The sequence below is a fragment of the Ursus americanus genome, chromosome 14 (assembly GCF_024610735.1).
Source record: "Ursus americanus isolate L20-20 chromosome 14, mUrsAme1.1.p, whole genome shotgun sequence".
Classification (NCBI taxonomy): Eukaryota; Metazoa; Chordata; class Mammalia; order Carnivora; family Ursidae; genus Ursus; species Ursus americanus.
In genome coordinates this window covers 43,837,241-43,859,306 of record NC_142140.1, presented here as the reverse complement: position 1 = coordinate 43,859,306, position 22,066 = coordinate 43,837,241, and the positions used below count along the sequence as shown (strand labels likewise).

Here is a 22,066-nt window from a genome sequence, read left to right as displayed (position 1 = left end):
TGACAGAGAGAGAGAGAGCACAAGCAGGCAGAGCAGCAGCAGAAGGAAAGGGAGAAGCAGGCTCCCCACCAGGCAGAGAGCCGGACATGGGGCTCGATCCTCAAACCCCGGGATCATGACCTGAGCCGAAGGCGTACTAACCGACTGAGCCACCCAGGCGCCCCTAAGCATTTTCTTATAGTTCTTGTTATTTTTAGCCTGAGCGCAAAAAGTCCAAACACTGTGTCGAGAAACATTACTTGAGTTAGTTTCAAAAGGAATAACTTAAAAACACTCTTTTGGAGGAAGAGAGAAGTACCATAAATTGTTTTTCAAGTATTTCATACATGAAAAGAACACACACACACATACACACTGTGTGTAGGGCACACATGGTAATGTTATGGTGCTTATGTATTTAGCACAAAGTGTCTTAGAAGAAACACCTGTAAGTAGCATCTCAATCCCATAACTTCGAGGATATTGTCACTTGGGATGAGGCTAAATTTATGTAAGGGGGAAAAAGTAAGTGAATGAGTTTGAGGAAAATATTAAGTAAATGTTAGCACCGCCACGGGGGAAGCAGAGCTCAATGTGACAGGGCATCCAGCCCCGGGCCTGGGGAACGGTGTTGGGGGGGGGGGAGGAAAACTGAAAACTTTGAAGTGAAAACTAAAAAGTTTGTTCCCTCTCATGTCCCCCACATGTTCAAGATCTCAACAGAGAGATAGGATTCATCATTCCAGGGAACAGAGAAGGGCCCCAGACTGGGTGCCTTCACACACCTGGGCCCTTCCTCCTGGCCAGGCTGTTGTGAGTTTGAAATTCCGGTAGCTCGTATGTATGTGGAGGGCATCAAAGTGGGCGTTTACTCTGCAGGTTTTAGATTTCCCAGCAGGATGGAGAGAAAAGGCAGGGAGAGGAATTCCAGAAAGTTCTGCAGGATTTAAAATTGGAATCTGGGTAGTTCCCAGCTTTCAACGAGTGTAGACGTACAGTTGGCAAGGAGCCAAACTCTGAATCTCCAAGGCCGGGGGGGGGGGCTTGGGGTGTGGGGAACAGTGTACTCAGACCCCAGACTCAGGGACAGAAGCCGAAGAGCAGCCATTTATCCTCCTGAGAGCCTGATGTTGGCACAATGGGCGCCTTTAGCATCTGTGCTCAGGGAGCTAGCCAGAGGCAAGGCAGTTAATACAGACCATGGCTTTCTGCTTTTCTTTCTTTCTTTCTTTCTTTCTTTCTTTCTTTCTTTCTTTCTTTCTTTCTTTCTTTCTATATTTTATCTATCTATCTATCTATTATCTATCTATCTATCTATCTATCTATCTATCTATCTATCTATCTATCAATCAGAGAGAGAGAGAGCGTTCGCACAAGCAGGGGGAGCAGCAGGCAGAGGCAGGAGCAGACTCCCGGCTGAGCCGGGAGCCTGATGCAGGGACTCCATCCCAGGATGCTGGGATCATGACCCAAGCCGAAGGCAGATGCTTAACCAACTGAGCCATCCAGGCGCCCCTGTTTTTCTTTTTAAAACTGTGAGAAAATAGGGGCACCTGGGTGGCTCAGTCGTTAAACGTCTGCCTTTGGCTCAGGTCATGATCTCAGTGTTCTGGGATCAAGCCCTGCATCGGGCTCCCTGCTCAACGGGAAGCCTGCTTCTCCCTCTCCCACTCCCCCTGCTGGTGTTCCCTCTCTCGCTGTGTCTCTCTCTGTCCAATAAATAAATAAAATCTTAAAACAAACAAAAAGAAACATTAAAAAAAAAAAACTGAGAAAATAAACATAACAAAATCTACTGCCTTAACCATGTCTAAGTGTCCCATTCAGTGGCATCAAGGACATCCACATTGTTGTGCAACTGTCACCACCGGCCCTCTCCAGAACTTCTCATCTTCCCAGACTGAAACTCTGTCCCCATTAAACACTAACCTCCCGTTCCCCTCCCCCAGCCCCTGACACCCACTGTTCTACTTTCTGCCTCCATGATTGTGCCTCCTCTAGGGAGGCCTATAAGTGCAAAGGGGTCCTATGGGGGAGTCCTCTAGGGGGTCCTATAAGTGCAGTCACATAGTATTTGTCTTTCTGGGGCTGGCTGCTTTCGCTCAGCAGAATGTCCTCAGGGTTCATTCACGTTGGAGGCTAGATCAGAATTTCCTTCCTTTTTAAGGCTGAATATCATTCTCTTGTATGGAGAGACCAAATTTTGTTCATCCATTCATTAGTTGATGGACATCTGGGTTGTTTCCACCTTTGGCTATGGTGAGGAAATGCTGCTATGAGCACAGGTGTGCAAACGTGCGTTCAAGACCTGGCTTTCAATTCTTTTGTATATGGACCTCGAAGTGGAGTTGCTGGATCGTACGGTAATTCTGTAAGTGTTTGACGAACAGTCGTTTATTTCCCACAGCAATTGCACCATTTTGCATTCCTACCGGCAGCACACGGGCTCCACCTTCTCCACGTCCTCGCCAGCACGTGTTAATTCTTGTCTTTCTGATCCTAGCCATTCTGACAGGTGTGGGGTGACACCTTGCTGGAGTCCTGATTTGCATTTCCTGGATGACTAGTAACATTGAGCATCCTTTCATATACGTATTGGCAATTTGTGTATCTTCTTTGGGGAGATATCTATTCATGTCCTTTGCCTATTTTTAAATTGGGTTGTTAATTTTTTTTTTTTTTTTTGCGGTTGAATGGCAGGCATTCTTTACGTATTCAAGATATTGATCCCTTGTCAGATATGTGATTTGCACATATTTTCCCTCATTTCACGGGCTGTCTTTTCACCCTGTTGATGGTGTTCTTTGATAAGCAACCGTTTTTCACTTTTATCAAATCTAATTTCTCTGTTTTTCTCTTACTGTCTTTGCTTTTGGGGTCATTGGATTTTTTTAAAAGATATATTTATTTATTTTAGAGAGAGAGTGTGTGCCACCGGGGGAGGGGGGGGAGGAGCAGAGGGAGAGAGAGAGAGAGCATCCTCAAGGAGACTCCTCAACGAGCTTGGAGCCTGATGTGGGGCTCTATCCCAGGACCCTGAGATTATGACCCGAGCTGAAGGCAGATGCTTAACCGACTGAGCCACCCAGGCACCCCAGCAAGGCCACTTCTTATTAGCATTTATGCCTCACACATGGGTGCAAGAAATGTACACAAGGGGGGCGCCTGGGTGGCACAGTCATTAAGTGTCTGCCTTCGGCTCAGGGCATGATCCTGGCATTCTGGGATTGAGCCCCACATCAGGCTTCTCCACTAGGAGCCTGCTTCTTCCTCTCCCACTTCCCCTGCTTGTGTTCCCTCTCTCGCTGGCTGGCTGTCTCTGTCTAATAAATAAATAAAATCTTAAAAAAAAACATGTACGCAAGGATGTTCACAGTGACATGGCTTGTAGCTGAGGAAACTTGGAACTTACATATTCTAGTGTAGCGAAATAGTTAAATCCATGGCAGCTAGTGTCTGAGATGGAATATTGTGCCCCAGGGAAAAGGGAAGGAATAAGATCTACATGTAACCATCTAGCTAGACCTCTGAGATGGAAGACTGAGTGGAGAAAACAGTAACCGAAGGATACGGTTGATGTAAAAATGAATATTATGAGTTTTCTCAGGTGTGTATAATAGATGGAGATAGGTGTGCATGAGTGTGTGTGCTGCTAACAGTACTGACCTGTGAAGTCTGGGGATGAGACCTGGGCTGGGGGGTGGGGGGCGGCACAACTTCAGACTTGATCTGTATGGATTTTTTAAATATGCTGGTTTTTTTTTTTTTAAGATTTTATTTATTTATTTGACCGAGAGAGAAGCATTGAGAGAAGGAACACAAGTGGAGGGAATGGGAGAGGAAGAAGCAGGCTTCCCGCTGAGCAGGGAGTCTCATGAGACGCGGGGCTGATCTCAGAACTCTGGGATTATGACCTGAGCCGAAGGCAGATGCTTAACGACTGAGCCACCCAGGCTCCCCAAAATATGCTGATTTAAAGTTCTTTATCTGTTCATTAATTCTACCATCTCTGTTGTTTCTGGGCTTGTTTCTAGTCATTGATTTTTCTCCTCATGGGTTGTAATTTTCTGCTGCTTTGCTTGTCTGGTGAGTTTCAGTTTAATGCCGGACCTGGTGAATTTTACCTTGTGGCCCGCTGGATACTTTTTAATTTCCTCTACATGTTCTTGAGCTTTGTTCTGGGGTACAATTAAGTTGCTGGAAATAGTTTGATCCTTTCCAGCCTTGCTGTTAAGTTTTGCGAGGCAGGACCAGAACAGTCCTTTATTCTCGGGCTAATTTTTCTCCACTTCCTTATGAAGTTTTTCCATTCTGACTGGTAGGAACACCAAGTATTTACACCCTGTGTGAATTCTGAGTGTTGTTTCCTCTGCTCCTTTCAAGAGGCTCCGTCCCTGGTCTCAGCACCTATATGTGCCCATTAGTTCTCAGACCCTCGAAAGATCTCTGCATTGATCGAGCTCTCCCCTTCCCCTCCCCCCAGCTATTTTCTTTCCAGGACTCCGCTCTACAAACCGTAGCCTTCTTACCCTTTCTAGAACCCCAGCTTTGACTCCTCAATGTCTGAAAAGTGTTTTTACATATTTTGTCTATTTTTTTCCCAGTTGTTCCAGACCGGGGGTGAGGGGGTTGTAAATCTGATTCCCGAGGCTCCATTTTAGCCAAAAGAGATTGCTTTGAATTTTTTTAAAGAAAGCACATACATGTTTTAAAATATAGTTTGAGTTAACATCTTTTGAGCCATTTTAAGACACTATGCCTTTTATGTATATTGTTTTATTTTTCCTCCCTATGACATGGGTACTACTGTTAACCCTGTTTACAGATGAGAAAACTGAGGCACAGAGCAGGTGAATGACTTGCCCAAGGTCACCCAGCCAGTGAGTGGTAGGAAGAAGGAACAAACGTGGTCACCTGGCTCTGGAGGCTATGCCCCTGACTCCTACCCTCCACCACCCATGCAGTTAAGAGCTACTTTTTTCTCTCTTTTCTCTGTTTACCAAAATGAAATTTACATACCGTAAGAGTAACTGTTTTAAAATGAACAATTCAGTGGCATTTAGTACGTTCACGATGTTGTGCAATCACCACCTCTATCTACTTCCAAAACATTTCTATCACCCAAAGGAAATCCCATCCCCGTTAGCAGCCACTCCCTAGCCTCCCTTCTCCAGCCCCTGACAACCATTAGTTTACTTTCTGTGTCTATGGATTTGGCTGTTCTGGACATTTCATATACATGAAATCATACACTGTGTGGCCTTTTGCATCTGGCTTCTTGCGCTCAGCACGCTGTTTTCGTGGTTCATCCACATGGTAGCATGAATCAGGGCTTCGTTCCTTTTCATGGCTGAATAATATTCCATTGTGTGGCTAGACCACATTTTATTTGCTTATACTTTTATCTACTGATGGACGCTTGGGCTGTCTCTACCTCTTCATTATTGTGAATAGTGAGGAGTTACTTTTATTTATTTATTTTAAAAGGTTTATTTAAGTCATCTCTCCACCCAACGTGGGGCTCAAACTCATGACCTTGAGATCGAGAGTCGCATGCTCTTCTGACTGAGCCAGCCAGGTGCCCCCGGGAGCTACTTAAATGTAGGGACAGATGAAAGGAGAAGAGAGGGTCCCATCTGGCAGCTCGTCCAAACCCGCGTTTATAGTTGAGGAAAGCAGACCGTTGGGTCTACATTTGTTCCCAGTCCACTCTTGAGCCACTCAGTTGTTCAGCCAATATCCACCAGCACCTACTGTGTGCATGTCCTGTGCTGGGGCAAGGACACCATCTTGTGGGGCTAGAAGTGCTTCTCAGGAGGCGGAGACATGAAGGCTAAGGAGAGAGTCCACTGACCAGAAAGTAAGGGGAAGAGTGTTCCATGCAGCAAGAACAGCCAGTGCAAAGGTCCTGAGGCAGGCATGAGTCTGGTGTGTGGGAGGCCACATGGGGAGGCTGGAGGAAGTGAGCCAAGGAGGGCAGGGAAGGGAGAAGAGGGCAAGGAAGTTGGCAGTGTCCCGCTCCCACAGGGCCTCATGGACCATGGTAGGGAGTTGGGATTTTTATTCTGAGTGTGGCAGGAGGCACAGAAGAGTGGGAGCAGGGGAAGGGTGTGATGCGATTTTAAATTCTGCCTTGGGAGGCGAGAGGTTGGGTCAGTGTGGGGTGGGAGACCATGGGGCTTGAGTCTTCAAATCAATTTGCCAAACAAAACTTGGGGTACCCCATAAGTCCCACCCATGGAATGCTCTAACATCCACGGGGGTAGTAGCATTTTCAAACCATTGAGTGAGATCTGGGAATACTATGAAACAGTCCTACTGATAATTATTATTCGGAGTATTCACTTTACTATGAAGAATGCTCGAGGGGAAGGCGGTCGGTCCCTGTCGGTGTGGCCCTTTGAAACAATCACTCTGGGTGCGTGGCATGCAGCAAGCCAGTGAGTGTTTATGAACCAGTGGGAATGGAAACAGGGATCCCAGATATACAGCCTTCTTGGGGGTTTCAGTGGCGAGCCCTGTGCCTGCTTCATCTCCAGATCCCCTCACCCTGTAAAGAACATTCACCCATTCCATTGCACAGTCCAGGAAGTTGAAGCTTAGATGAGAAGGGAACGTGAAGAGTAAAAATACTGATGACTGAGAGAAATAATTGTAAGAGAAACAAAATCATTTACAACGTTTCTCTTGTGTGTTTTAAATGTCTTGAAATTGACTTCACAGCAAATGTCACTCCCCTCGCCTACCAGCCACCTGCCACAGCAGTAGTCTGCAGCCCACCTGTGCACCAGTGTTTGGGGGGGCAGGTCTGCCCCCTGCCCTCGTCTGTCTGGCCATGGGATTTCCTGGGCAGGGGGCTCTTTCTGATCCTGCACGTCATTGGGCTTGGTGACAGGGATGGGGTCCCGGTTCCCTGTGTTGGCGTTTGAGACTCCCCCCACACATACACCATGTCCCACCAACCCTGCAGGTGTCCTTGTCTCCAGGTGACCTGGACGTACCCTCTTGGGGGAGCAATTTGGAATTATTTGTCCTTGAGGAGGAACCTCCCTTTCCAAGTGTTGGATACTCTCCAGCAATGGCAGTCAAATGAGCGTGGAGTTGGGACAGCATGGATAGCAAGGTCAAGGCAATCAAATAAAGGAATCCTGAAGCCACTTCAGGAGATGCAGGAACTCACCTGCAGTGAATTAATTCAGTGAGGCCACGGGCATGCAGAAAAGGCTCTGCCTGGGACCCATCCATAGAACCCCGTGACGTCCACCAGCAGTAGCATTTTCAAGTGCATGAGACTGGGGAATGACAGGAGACCATCCTGCCAATAATCATTATTCAGAGTATTAATTTTACTCTGAAAAATACTTAGTGTTTCGTGTTGAGCCAAAACCTCCATCACCAAACATCTCTCCCTGCCCCTGGCTGCCGGGGCCGGAAGGGTCACTGTTGCACCAGCAAATTTGGTCCTGGGCCTACTGTGCCTTGAGCCATCTGGGGAAGGTGACCTGGTCCTGGGCTCTACCTGCAGGGAGTTAAGAGGTGGACACTTGGTGGGCCACAATGAGAATCCAAGGAAAGAAAGCAATGATATTTCCCCTAGAAAAGGGCACATGCAGCGAGCGATCTGTAGCCCAATTTTGTGCACAATTCATGATGTTTCTAAGCCGCCTCACGCTCAAGGTGGTTAGGGGATCCCTAAGGAGTTGGGTCCATCTGTAAACATATACTGAGACCCTGCTATGTAGCAGACACCAAATCTATAAATAATTCTGAGCAGGTGTAATGAAGGGGAGAGTGTAATAACAACAGCAAAAACAATAGTAGTAATGGTAGCCGGCATTATTTGAGCACTTATGTGCCAAGAGTGGCTTGGAACTCTTCCTGTGAACTTGTTCGTTTAATTTGAATAGCGACCTTGTGAATTTAGTACTTTTTTATCCTGATTTTATGGATGAGAAAGCGGAGGCTCAGAGAGGTTACGTAACTTGCCCAAGGTCACACAGCGTTCAGACTGGGCTGCTTAGCTCCAAAGGCCGTGGCATTATGCTGCTGCCAGTGGAGATGTGGAGAGAGTCCGAGATGGGTGGGTGGGAAGGGGATGAGGGGAGAGCTTTGGGGTAGACCAGTACATGCGCCTTCCACTCTGCACCCTGAGTCAGGAGCCCTACCTGGTTTCTGAGGATGTGTTTGAGCATTCACCCTGCAGCCCTCGCCTAAAGCCACAATGCTCTGTCTCCTCTCCCTTCCAGGAGCTGGAGAAGCTCGGGCTTGGTGACAGCGTGGACCTGCACGTGTATGAGATTCCAGTCGAGTACAAGACAGTCCAGAGGCTCATCCCTGCCCTGTGGGAGAAGCACAGCCCACAGGTGAGTGGGGCGAAGGCAGGTGCTCCCTCATCAGGACCTGCAGGTGGGCACCCCATGCGTGGATGATTTGTGTGGCTTTGTTCCTGCTTCAGTCACATGGCTGATGCCATGGCCTTGTCCCCCAAAAGAGTCACACTTTCCTAGGTTAGCCGTGGGTGTGAGGCAGGAGAGCAAACATCTGGGACCTCTCAGAGCCTGGCTCTGTCCCACTGGACGGTCAGTGTCAGTCGTGACATGTTTAGTTACATGTGACAGTCAGAACACGCCTTAACTCAGCTTAAGCACAAATGTTGTGTGCTTCAGGTAAAGCTTGATCCAGGCACTCCCCCAGCATTATTCAGCTTTGCTTTGCACTTCGCTTTTTCTTTGGCAAAGATAGATGGCAGCTGGCTGATACCCTCCCCACTCAGCCCCTCAGCCAAAAGAGAACAACTTTCCTTTTGATAATTCCCCAGAGTCCATGGCTGATTCTCACTGGCGCACTTGGGTCCCATGCCAGTCCCTGAGCCAAGCACTAGGGCTGGGGGTTGAAGGAAGAAAGAGATGCTCTGATTTGCGAGGCCTGGATCACATGCCTACTCTGGTGGTCAGGGAGAGGCATCACCTCTCTCCAAACGTCCTGGAAGTCTCCTGGGGGGACTTGGGGGTTCCACAACGGGAAAATGAGAATGGGAGGGAACCGGCTATTACCAGATATGGTGGAATGGAGGCCAGAGAAGCAGGAGCCACACTCTCCCACCAGAGAGATGAGTGGCCCCACCAAGACTGTGGGCTCAGAGAGCTCCAGGGTGTCAGGAGTGAAAGCTGCCTGGGCAGTCCCCGGGGCTGGCGTCTCTGATGGGTGAGGTACGGGTCGCCTGGGGGGGCCCCACCCAGCTTCCCACACTAGCCTGCCCTTGCGGATTTTCCAGGGCCGACACGTGGAAACTTCCTTCCTCATGAGCCCTTCTGTCGAGTCTCAAGTGGCGTTCGTCCCTTTGTAGAGGGGGACCTGGAGGCTTAGTGAGATGGGACTGCAGGCTGTGTCAGTGGGCATTTTCGTCGGCTTTGTGTGTACCCTTTGGCCTTTTTCTACAAAAAATACCCTTAAAGCATGAACACGTTTTTAAAAATTTCCACACCATAGAGAATCACCCCCAGTTCATTACCTGGCACCATGGTTATGGCTGCCGTTCACACACATATCGCCATACATGCGTGTGCACGGGCACGCGTGTGCCCACATGTGTGCTGTTGAAGCAGTCGGCGTGGACGTGGCTCCTGTGGCTGCTGTAGCAGATGCTGTACACTTAGAACAGAAGAAATGGGGGCGCCCGGGTGGCTCAGTCGTTAAGCGTCTGCCTTCAGCTCAGGTCATGATCCCAGCGTCCTGGGATTGAGCCCCTAGTGAGGCTCCCTGCTCAGCGGGAAGCCAGCTTCTCCCTCTCCAGCTCCCCCTGCTTGTGCTCCGTCTCTCGCTGTCTCTCTCTGTCAAATAAATAGATAAAATCTTACAAAAATAAAAAAATAAAAGAACAGCAGAAATGTATTCGCACATTCCTGGAGGCCAGAAATCCCAATCCGGGTGTCAGCAGCGGCACTGACTCCTTCCAGGGCAAGGGCTTTGCTTGTCTCCTCCAGCTTGGGGGGTGGGCTCCACGCCTTGCGGCCGGGTCACTCCTGTGGCTGCCTCTGTGGTCACATGGACATCTCCTCCTGTCTCTGTCTTTCCTTCATGTGTCTCTTTTAAGGACACGTGTCATTGGATTTGCCCCCCCCTCCCCCCAGATAATGCAGGAGGATCTCACCACATAATCCTTTACTTAATTTCATCTGTAAAAGACCCTTTTTCCAAATAAGGTCTCAGTCACGGTTTCCAGGCAATGGGACAGGGACAGGGTTTTTTTGTTTTTTTGTTTTTTTTTAATTTATTTGACAGAGATAGAGAGACAGCCAGCGAGAGAGGGAACACAAGCAGGGGGAGTGGGAGAGGAAGAAGCAGGCTCATAGCAGAGGAGCCTGATGTGGGGCTCGATCCCAGGACCCCGGGATCACGCCCTGAGCCGAAGGCAGACGCATAACCGCTGTGCCAGCCAGGCGCCCCTGTTTGTTTGTTTTTGGGTATGACGGGAGTATCACCATTTAGCTCATTATTACTGCAGCTGCTGCTTTGTTTTCACATTCCCCAATATTCAGTTTATGGAATGCCAGATGTGGGACATCCAGTTAGTGAATGAACGAACTTCGTAACTCCAAAGAGTTCGATTCTCCAGCAGTGTGGCCCCCCAGACGTTAGCATGCCATTTCGTAGGACCCTTTAAATGTTCCACTAGCCACGTTTTTAAAATGTCAAAATAAATGGGTGAAATAAATTTTAATAATAGTTTCAGTGTAACCCTGTGTATCTAAAATATCATCTCCGGGCGCCTGAGTGGCTCAGTCGGGTTAAGCGTTTGCCTTCAGCTCAGGTCATGATCCCAGGGTCCCGGGATGGAGCCCCGTGTCAGGCTCCCTGGTCAGCGGGGGGTCTGCTTCTCCCTCTTACTCTGCTCCTCCCCCCAACTTGTGTGCTTGCTCTCTCTCGCGCGCGCGTTCACTCGCTCTCAAATAAATTAATAAAATCTTTAAACAAATATTATCATCTCGACATGTAATCAACCTTGGTAAAGTTATTAATGAGACATTTTGTATTCTTATTTTTGCGCCCAGCCTCCAAAATCTGGGGTGTGTTCCGCACGGACTGCGAATCTCATATTGTACCAGCCACATTTTAAGCGCTCATAGCCAAGTGCCCCCATAGGCAACCCCCCACCACCACTGCTGCCCTACAGGACAGCATGCTTCTCAGCCCATATTTTAAATGTTTACATATGTAAATGTTTGCATTTGCACTGCCCTTTCTGTGTGTAAGCACATACACAAAGAATTAATAGTTGAAATTCAACCATTTTCGGTGTGGTGCCCTGGCTTTTATAAATATTTTATCATGAGCATTTTATTAACTATGTCATTAACAATTCTCTGTTATGTTATTTTTTTCATTTTTTATTTTTTATTTTTTTTTTTAAGATTTTATTTATTTATTCGACAGAGATAGAGACAGCCAGCGAGAGAGGGAACACAAACGGGGAGTGGGAGAGGAAGAAGCAGGCTCATAGCGGAGGAGCCTGATGTGGGGCTCGATCCCATAACGCCGGGATCACGCCCTGAGCCGAAGGCAGACGCTTAACCGCTGTGCCACCCAGGCGCCCCTATTTTTTTCATTTTTTAAAAGTTAAATTCAATTAGCCAACTTATAGTACTTCATTAGTTTCATATATAGTGTTCGATAATTTCTCTCCCTCACGTGTTTTAACTGCTGGGCAATTTTTAGGAATGAATATAACTCTTTTCCTATTATTGAGCCTGCCAGCGGTTTCATGGTTGTTGTTGTTTTTTTTCTCTCATTTTTAGAAAACACACTGAAGTGACCATTGACAGATTATGACCTCTTTGATCATAGTTTCGATTCCTGGAAGTTATACCTTGTTTTTTGTCTTTTGCATTTGGCAGTATGTCTTGAAGATCCTTCCTTATAGAACTGCTTTTGAGGGGCGCCTGGGTGGCTCAGTCAGTTAAGCGTCTGCCTTCGGCTCAGGTCATGATCCCAGGGCCCCAGTCCGGCTCCTTGCTCAGTGGGGAGTCTGCTTCTCCCTCTCCCTCTGCCCCTCCCCTCTCTGTCTCAAATAAATAAATAAAATCTTAAAAAGAAACAAAAGAGCTGCTTTTGGCACGATAACAGCTACGTAATAGCTCCTGATTTATTTAGCCAACGCCCTGCTAATGGCTAATGAGGTGGTTTCTGGTATTTGCTTACGATAACGCAGCTGCAATGAGCATCCTTGTACGTTGCACATCCTGGCATGTTTCCTGGGCAGACCTTTCAGTGGGGTGACTGTATGGTCTATTCCAGCAGCAAGGGGCCAGAAACGATGTGACCCCAGGCAGAGCGCGGGGGAAGGATGCCGTCCTCTCCTTGGCCCGGTGTGGGGGGGACCCGCAGTCTCCTGGCCAAACCCGGTTAAGCCCTGCCCGTCTGTCTGCAGCTCGTGGTGCATGTGGGGGTGTCGGGCATGGCGACCACGGTCACGCTGGAGAAGTGCGGGCATAACAAGGGCTACAAGGGGCTGGACAACTGCCGCTTCTGCCCCGGCTCCCAGTGCTGCGTGGAGGACGGCCCGGAAAGCATTGACTCCATCATCGACATGGACGCTGTCTGTAAGAGGGTCACTACGCTGGGCCTGGACGTGTCCGTGACCATCTCACAAGATGCTGGCAGGTAGGGAACCTGGGGGTGAGTGTGAGCGGTGGCTTTCCCCACCTACCGGCCCCGGGCTAGCGTCGGGCAAGCCAAGTGTGTTGGCTTTGGCCTCTGGGGGCTGAGCACTCACCATTCATGAGGCCCGGAGCTACGTATATGCTCGGAGCAGATCCCACTGATTCTGCTTCTAGAACTCATGATGTATGGCTCTGTCCACTTGTCCCCACCCAGGCCCTGGCGTCTGCCACCTGGACGCTGCCCAGCCACCTCCCTGGTGGTCCTCCTGCCACCTTTGCCCCGGCCTTGACAGTCCTCCCCCATTAAGCCACTGGTTTCTGCGTTAGTTTTCTGTGGCTGTTTTAACGAAAACCATCAACTTGGTTGCTTAGGACAACAAAAAGTCATGCTCTCCTAGTTCTGGAGGCTAGAAGTCCAAAACCAGGTGTTGGCGACATTCGCTCCTTCTGGAGGCTCTCAGGAAGAATCTGTTCTCTGCCTCTCTCCCGGCTTCTGGGGGCTGCTGGTAACCCTTGGGGTTCCTTGGCTTATGGCTGCATCACCCTGATCTCTGCCTCCATCTCCCTGTGGCCTTCCTCCCTGCCCATGTGTGTTCCCATGGGCTCCTTACGAGGACCCCAGTCGTTAGCTTTAGGACCCACCCTAGTCCAGTATGGTTTCATCTTAAGCAATTATATCTGCAAAACCCCCATATCCAGCTAAGGTCACATTTTGAGGTTCCGGGTAAACATCAGTTTGGGGAAGAAACTCCAGCCTATTACAAGGTCTTTTATACGTTTAAGTCAGATGGTATCCTTTCCTTGCTTAATCCCTCCTGCAGCTCCCACAGCACCTAGAATAAAATCCCAACCTATCTCCACCATCCACAGGTGGTGTGTGGTCTTGTCCCTGACACCTCTCCCCCCTCATCTGCCTTCGCTCTTCCTGCCCCTACTGCATGCCAGGCCCACCAACCAGCCTCCTCTGGTTGCTTCAACACCCCATGCTCACTTGAGCCTCAGGGCCTTCGCGCATGCTGTGGCCTCTGCTCAGAACTCACCTCCCTCTGATAAGGCGTCTTTCAGGCCTTAGCTCCAACGTGTTGCCTCCTTGGGGGTTCTCTTTGGGGGGCCTCTGCAACCGCCCCCAGACCAAGTTTGTCCTCTCTGTTCTACGTCCTGTCACCACCAGTGTCGCCGTTCCTCAGCACTCTGTGCACTTCTCCAGCCCAAAGGCGGCAGGTGGCAGATGCAGTAGACTGAATGAAGTAACCGAATTCGCTGGCATTCTGTTTTTAAAACTAATTCCAGGGGCACCTGGGTGGCTCAGTCGGTTAAGCATCTGCCTTCGGTCATGGTCCCAGGGTCCTGGGATCGAGCCCCACGTCGGGCTCCCTGGTCAGTGGGGAGTCTGCTTCTCCTTCTCCCCCTGCTCATGCTCACTTTCTCTCTCTCTTGCGATCTCTCTCTCTCTGTCAAACAAATAAATAAAATCTTAAAAAAAAAACCCAAGTAATTCTAAATTGCACAGATAATTCTAGAATATCTTCTCATGTGTTCCCATCGTGAAAAATTATCTTGCCCTCTCTCCTTCTCCCTAGAGATCCCTTGGTTAAATCTGAGACTTAATTGTAAAACCTTCTACACCTTTCCATAGACAGTTAACCCTTGAACAACATGGGGGGCGAGGGTGCTGACCACCCCCCTGCGTAATTGAAAATTGTGTAACATTTGACTCCCTCCCCCCCCCCCATTTAACTACTAATAGCCTGCTGTTGACTGGAAACCTTACTGACGACATAAACAATTGATTAACACACATTTTGTATATTTTATGTATTATATACTATATTCTTACAAGAAAGTCAGCTAGAGAAAAGAAAATGTTATTAAGAAAATCATAAGGAGGGGAGCCTGGGTGGCTCAGTCAGTGGAGTGTGTGACTCTTGATCTCAGGGCTCTGGGTTTGAGCCCCACATTGGGCGCAGAGCTTACGTTAAAAAAAAAATCATAAGGAAATGAAAGCAGCCCACGTATCCATCAGCTGATGAATGGATAAGATGTGAGATACAGATACACACGTGTACACACACACACACACACAGGCATATGACTCAGCTATCAAAAAGAATGAAATCTTGTCATTCGCAACAGTGTGGACGGAGCTAGAGAGTATTATGCTAAGTGAAATAAGCCAGAGAAAGACAAATACCATGTGATCACACTCATGTGTGTAATTTAAGAAACAGAACAAACGAGCAAAGGAAAAAGAGAGAGAGAGAGAAACTAAGAAACAGATTATTTATTTGACAGAAAGAGAGAGAGAGCGAGCGAGCGAGCACAAGTAGGCAGAGCAGCAGGCAGAGGGAGAGGGAGAAGCAGGCTCCCTGCTGAGCAACGTGGGGCTCGATCCCAGGACCCTGAGATCATGACCTGAGCCGAAGCCAGACGCTTCACCAACTGAGCCACCCAGGCGCCCCAAGAAACAGATTCTTAACAGTAGAGAACAAACCGCGGGTTACCAGGGGGCAGTGAGTGATGGGGAAAAGGTGACGGCGATCAAGGGGGCCCTTCTCAAGCTGAGCAGCGGTGATGGAGGGACCTGTTGAATCACTGTGTCGTACACCTGAAACTAATAGAGCCCTGGAGGGGCACCTGGATGGCTCGGTCACTTAAGCATCTGCCTTCGGCTCAGGTCATGATCCCAGGGTCCTGGGATCGAGTCCCCCATCGGGCTCCCTGCTCGGCGGGGAGCCTGCTTCTGCCTCTCTCCCCTGCTTGTGCTCTTTCTCTCTCTCTCTCTCTCTCTCTCAAATAAATAAATAAAATCTTTTTAAAAATAATAGAACGCTGTATATGAACTGGAAGTAAAATAAACACTTGAAGAAAATCACAAGGAAGAGAACATATATTCACAGGACTGTGTTATATTTAGTGACAGCAGTCCTTGCCTAAGTGGACCCTGGCCATTCAAACCCATGTTGTTCAAGGGTCAGCCGCCTATAGGACGCTTGGTGCGCTGGTTTAGGGTTTTGTCCTACTTTGCTTTCACACGGATGGGGTGACAAGAGGTGCCCTTTCCTGAGAGTCCCCTTCCTTGGTTTCACCTGCGGGCGCACAACGCGGGTCTTGGTGAATTCTCCAGTTCCCTGTGGGTCTGCTGCTTGCCTTGCAAACGGCTGCATTGTATTCATTCCATCGCGTGGCTGTTCCCACGTATGAAGCCACTCCTCTGTCAGGGGCCAGTCATGTGGTGTCCTCGCCCCTTCGTTCTGCTGTAACAAAACACCCCCAGCCGGGCAGCTTCTAAGCAGCAGAAAATGCTTGCTCACCATTTCGGAGGCCAGGACGTTCCAGATGAGGGCGCCAGCCTGGTCCCGATCCGAGGAAGGCGTCCCTCCGGGCTGCAGACTGCCAACCCCTCACGGCGTCCTCACGTGGCGGGAGGAGGAAGAGAGCTCTCTGGGGTCTCCTTTCTAAGGGGTACTCACCCCGTTCGTGAGGCCTCTCGCTTCCCAAAGGCCTTGCCTCTTAACACTATCACCTTGGGAGTCAGGGCTTCAGCATTGAATTTGAGGAGGGACATGCAGGCCCTAGCCGGCTGCTTCTCATTCTACTTTTATACTTAACGAACCCCTTCTTCATCTTTCTTGTGCCCTCACGCAGAGGGCTTCTGAAGGTCGATTCTCAAAACGGGCAAGCACATGGCATCGAGTCTAGGTGTTTGTAACATTACTAGCCCTGCGGCCGTTGGCATTCCCGCGAGCCGCGCCTCACTGCCTCCTTCCTCACATACACACCAGCACTTGGAGTTACCAGGTTTTCTCGTTTTTGTCAACGTGGCGGGGGGTGCGGGGAGAAGCAGTGTTCCATCTTGTCGATTGCTGGTGGGGTTGGGGGTCTTACAGCAGATCTGGATGGAGGCTGTCCCGTTAGGCTGGGTATTGACGCTCTGACCCCGTTTTGGTCTCCCTCCTGTCCCCGACACCCTGAAACTTAGGTACCTCTGTGACTTCACCTATTACACTTCGCTGTACCAGAGTCACGGCCGCTCAGCCTTTGTTCACGTGCCTCCACTGGGCAAGCCCTACAACGCAGACCAGCTGGGCAGGGCGCTGCGGGCCATCATCGAGGAAATGCTGGACGTCCTGGAGCAGTCAGAAGGCAAAATCAACTGTCGCCACAAACACTGAGGGCCTCTCGGGCCTCCCAAGACCTCGTCCCACTAGGGACCCCGGGAGGGATGTCCGCCCTCCAGGGGCCTGGCCGAGAAGGATAAGCCTGTCAGCTGGGGATCTGATTTGAATCAATATTCCGACTTACACACTTCCTCTCCCTTCTTCTCCGCAAAAGGGCTGGTCGCTTTGAAGGAGGTGGCTGAAGATTTTTTTCTCTATTTCCCTTTGCCTCTGGGGATACAGCCACAATGGCTGGGAAGCTGGTAGGTCCCAATCTCCACAGGGAATCCTGGTCTAATGGATCTCTGCTCTTGATCCCACAGCTGGGGCCACCTGCTCACCTGCTTTTCTAAGTCTCTGGTGAAGGGATTCCATCCAGGACTGGTTTTTCCCAAACTTAAAAACTCCTTGAAAAGTCTTTGCCCTGATCCGTGTCCCAACAGCCAGGACAACCCCACAAAGGGCTGCCTTGGGATGTGACGGGGGCTTTTTTCCCCCCTCTCTTTCTTATTCTCTTTTTTAAAAACAATAGTGCTAGTTTGGGCACAGAGGAATTTATATTCCCTTTGGTTAAAATGCGGGCTTTTGCTGACAACAAAGTGTCTTTTCTTTTTCCTGGGATGTAGCCCCTTCTGCCTCTTCCTCTGAAAACTAGACCCGCATCTTTGTGTCGGAGCTGACATCAAGTTCCCTTTCCTCAGGGCGGGCAGGCCCTTGGCCAGGCCATGGTGGGGTGGGAGCCGCTGCCCCAGGTGGTTAAAAAGGTGGGCTGACCCTTTCGGCGCCAGAGCTGTGAGCTGTACCCATGGGGACTCTGGAGCAGGGGTGGGAAAACAGCCCTTGTCATTTCGACTTGCACATGACTTTTTTTTTTTTTTTTGATATGTAAAAATCTGTAGCAGCTGCAAACCCACCCCACATCTGGCCTGGATTTTTGCAGTCTTGGTGCTGGGGACCAGCTCCTTGTTCTCCTTAAGTGGGGCGGGGGTGCCCAGAATTGGGCCCGGGGGCTGGAGTTTGCTGATCTCCATGTGTGCTGGTGTGTTTGACCAGGAGGGTGGTACAGCAGCCAACAGGGCTTTTGTGTAGATGATTCTGGAGACGGGCCCAGGACTCAGGAGTAAATTTTGATCTCACTCCCTGGCAACTTTGAACTTAGCAGCCAGGGGTGAGAGTAACGTCCCCGGGAGGCCAGTGAATTCAGCTGGACCTTCATACCCATCAGAGGAAACGAATGACAGCAGCAACCGTGAAGCCAACTGAGGAAAACCCACATTTCGGAAGTGTTCTCCTATCTGGGGGAGAAGACAGGGGTTTTATCATTTCCCTAAGCGCGAGGTGTGCTGGAGTCTGATGCCGGGTTGGATCATGGCGGTGTGACCCAGCATGCAGTTCTCTCTAAAACAGATGAGATTTCTGTTTTGTTTCGTTTTTTTTTTTTTTTTTTAAAGATTTTATTTATTTATTTGACAGAGATAGAGACAGCCAGCGAGAGAGGGAACACAAGCAGGGGGAGTGGGAGAGGAAGAAGCAGGCTCCCAGCAGAGGAGCCTGATGTGGGGCTCGATCCCATAACGCCGGGATCACGCCCTGAGCTGAAGGCAGACGCTTAACCGCTGTGCCACCCAGGCGCCCCTTGTTTCGTTTTCTTGAACATTTGCCTTCTTTGCCTCTTGTTCTGATGACCAGGGAGTTCCTGCCTCTGCTGAGCTGCTGTGTTGCTTGGGAACCAGGTTGATGGGTTTCTGAGTTAAATGCGTTTTCTGGGTCCTGGGTTTTCTCTGGAGGGCAAAGTGGCTCCAGGGGCGTGACGGGGCGGGCACTTGGCAGTGGGCGTGGCCTGTGGCTGGCAGGTTGAACTGATTGGGGGCTGTGCTCCTCTCCCCTTGCCAGCCTGCCTCCTGCTCCTCTCATGTCCCCAGGCCGAGATTGTTGTTTCCTGAGAAATCTGCCATGTGGGATTCCGTGAGCAGAAATCGTGGCTCTTCTGAATGTCGGGAGCTCAAGGCTCGGGGGTCCCCCGGAGGTCTTATTCAGAGCATCAGGCTTCATCTAGCTCTGTTCCCCAAAGGTCTGATCTGCAGGGATGTGAGGAGGAAATGAATCCACGCAAGATGGGGAGGGAAAAGGGGGGAACCTGGAGATAAGCCAGGTCTGCACTTAGCTGGGTACCCACTGGAACCCGGACGCGCCATCCCCAGACTCCACATTTTCATCTTTGTCTTCATCTTGCCTCTGTTTAAAGCACCGTGTGATTCAGAAGTTTGGAGGTGTAATTTATTGTCTGATCATTGCCGAGTGTGTGTATATCATTTTTGTGTTCCTGCAGTGGTTTTAGATTTCTTATCAAGTCAAGCCGGAATCCTATCCTCGTCCACGACGCAGAGCATTTCGCTCGTTTTTATTTAATCAGACAGCCATTAAACATTCACCCACTTCCCGCCAGCTTTTTTTACTTTTATTTATTTATTTTTTTACTGTTTTTCTTTTGGGCAAACTCATCTGTTCTCTCCGTGGAGTGTCTGTCTGCGTTTGTTGGCTCTCGGACTGAAATGTCCTCCTGTAAGAAGGGAGAACCAGGGCCCATTCTTGCTCCCTTGTCATTTGCAGAATCTCAGGTGGAGGGGGGCACACAGAACGGGGCCGGGGGATGGGTCTGTGAAGTGGGTGTAGCCTGGCAGGGTGTGGAGGGGAGAGGCACTAACGGGTGGGTGGGCAGGTGGTCATGGTAGAAGGATGGGCAGAGGGATGTGGTGCGAAGGCTGCTGGGGGAATCTTGTAAGAAAGCAGAGTGGGGGCCTCTTCTGGAGTGCCGGGGTGGGGGAGAGGGGCAGCAACAGTCATCTGGGTGTCTGGTGATGGCCTCTCCTTTATGGTGCTGGAGTCCCTGCACCTGATACCTTTCTTCTTCTCCCAGCCCCTTCGGCTCCCCCTTGCTCACCGAAAAGAAGGCCAGTGGCGTGGACGTGAGGTTGTGGCTTGAAAAAGAAGGAGGAAGGAGTGGTTAGTAAGAAGGAAAGAAAGGTGGGAAAAAGCAGGAATTTGAGTTGGTGGACTGGGTTTGTGCCACCTGGTCCAATCAAGGAACAGCCAAGGTCCCTTGGCCACGGGGAGAGACAGGGACAGGTGGGGGACAGAAATCATGGCTTCCCAAGCAGCGCCAGACCTTTGCGGAAATGTCAGATGGCAGTCGTTTCGGCTGCCTTCACTTTGCTGGCACTGTGACTTGTAGAACAGAGAGGGCCTGCTCAGGGCAATGGCTGGAAAAGAAGATTCAGGATGCCTTTTTGTTTTCTTAGAAGTTTCTGCCAGGAAACCAGGCCAGCTGGTGTGTGTGTCTACCCACGTGCCTGTGTGCCCCGGGGGGGGGGGGGGCGGGGGGCAACTGGGCCAGGGAGGGGAGCCACTCCTGGAAATCCGCCCTCCTCGCCGTCCTCTTTTCTCCTGCCACTGTCTAGACTGTTGACCTTTGACCTCTCCACCCCTTGGCGTGTTTAAACCCAAAAGTCCCCTTTGGGGATAGCGGGACAAAGCCCCATTCTTCTCTGTGGCCCCAGCCCCCACCCTGTCAGCGCAGGAGCCTGCAGCCAGTGTGGGGCGCTGGTGGTCACGCGGGCAGAGGCCACCGCATTCCCGGGTGGCTCCCCGTGGACACGAATCCCACTGTATGCACCGGACTCTCTTGGGGAGCTGAAGAGGGCTTTTGTTTTTATATCCCAGATTACATTTCCCTTCCCCAGGCACAAGTGCCTCATAACGGCCTGGGGCTGCTGACCAGCAGGGAGAACATCTCTCTTTTTGCTGTGGGGAAGCACGTTCCAGCCCTGAGCTGCTCTTCTCGCCAAATCCATTGCTCCCCCGCCCCCTCCTCACCAGGCGTTGCTTTCAGCTGCCCGGAGACCCACAGAAGTGCCTGCCTCTCCAATAAGCATGGGGCACAGAGCAAGGGGGGATGGGCAAGAGAGAAGCAAACCCCAGGCTCTGGGAAGTGGCCCTGGCTCCCCAGGGCCCAGCCCAGGGTCACCTGAGCCATTTGCAGAGCTGGGGTCTGGGGTGAGTGGCTTCTGGGGCCCATACACTTTGTCTCTAGGAGATCCCAGAGAAAGCCAGTTGGGAATTGGATACTGTCTGCTCCCAAGGCCTGTGGCATCCCCGGGTACCAAGGAAGCCACATCTGAATCTTGGGAAGCAGAGTTGGCTTTCTGCCCACTGGGGTTCCCTGGCGTGTTTCTGGGGCTCCCTCAACATCTCAGGTTTCTAGCTCATCCTAAATCTCTCTTTAGGAAAAAAAACCTTTCCTACTTAAGGTAACTGTGTGTTCTGTCCCCCAAGGTGGGCCTGTCCCCTGCACCTCGGGGTGGCCTCTCCCTGACCCCCAGAGTTCCTGTGAGTGCCTTGTCTGAAACCTTCCTGTCTGGGAGCCCAGGCTGGGGAAGGGTCTGTCGTGACTTTGCTGGGGCCTGGGCTCCGGAAGATCCCGAACTTGACACCCCAGAAAGCAAATAAAACAGTTGAACTATGTGATTTCTTGTGTGTCTTTGTGAGAGGTTAGTGTTTACTGCGGTCACCCTCAGCCTGAGGGCCTGCGTGGGCAGAGGGGGGCCCTCGTTCACTGCGATTTCTGTCCCTGGTGTGTGACCTGGTGCTCAGTCTGGGACAGCGGCTGTCGTGAGTGCGCCAAGGGAAGAATGGTAAGATTTCTGTACTGAACGATGAGAGGATTTCTGTAGGGAACAGTCTCCCTTCTTCACAACCCAGTGCACTCGTTCTGATCCACAGAGACTGAGTAACTTGCCTGTGTTCACACAGCAAGGGGGTGTGGCGCTGGGATTTGAATCACAAACGTTTAGACCCCTAGCTTGTGCCACGTTCCCACTCACAACCCTGTGGTTGGGGGGGTGGGTTGCCATTAGCACCTTCTACAGACTGGGAAACTGAGGCTCTGCCAGGCGAAGCCTCTTGTCCCTCGTGTCGTGGCCAGGGAGCGGAGGGGCAGGAAAGCTGGCTCCAGGCCGGCTTCTCTGGAGCTAAGTGGTTTGAACCAGAAACAGGATTTGGTCCGTCCCCTACGTATGTCCTCAGAAGAAATGAAGACATTTTAAGGGTCAGTGGCTTTCAAAGAATAGATCTTTGAAACCAAAAGGACTTGTCTTGGAGAATGTGGCTCCCAGGGGAGGGGGAACCTCCTCCAAGCCCCTGAGGACACAGGGTCTTTGCACCCTCAGAGGAAGTGCCCTTTGCACCCAGCACAGCTCCAGGCGTGTAATTGGT

At 50.5% G+C, this 22,066-nt stretch overlaps 1 protein-coding gene across 2 annotated transcripts in view; it reads left to right on the top strand.

Moving 5' to 3' along the window:
- PGPEP1 (pyroglutamyl-peptidase I) overlaps positions 1 to 21,319 on the top strand; it is a 31,684-nt gene extending 10,365 nt beyond the window's left edge. Inside the window, exons 3-5 of one of the 2 annotated variants that reach the window (XM_045778523.2) lie at positions 8,226 to 8,342; positions 12,407 to 12,639; positions 16,618 to 21,319. In XM_045778523.2, coding sequence (XP_045634479.1) covers positions 8,226 to 8,342; positions 12,407 to 12,639; positions 16,618 to 16,810 — 543 coding nt within the window. In that variant the 3' untranslated portion in view covers positions 16,811 to 21,319. Of the gene's footprint in view, positions 1 to 8,225; positions 8,386 to 12,406; positions 12,640 to 16,617 lie in introns of those variants that run through there. The other variant, XM_045778524.2, reaches the window with a different exon arrangement.
- Positions 21,320 to 22,066: the final 747 nt, after the last annotated feature.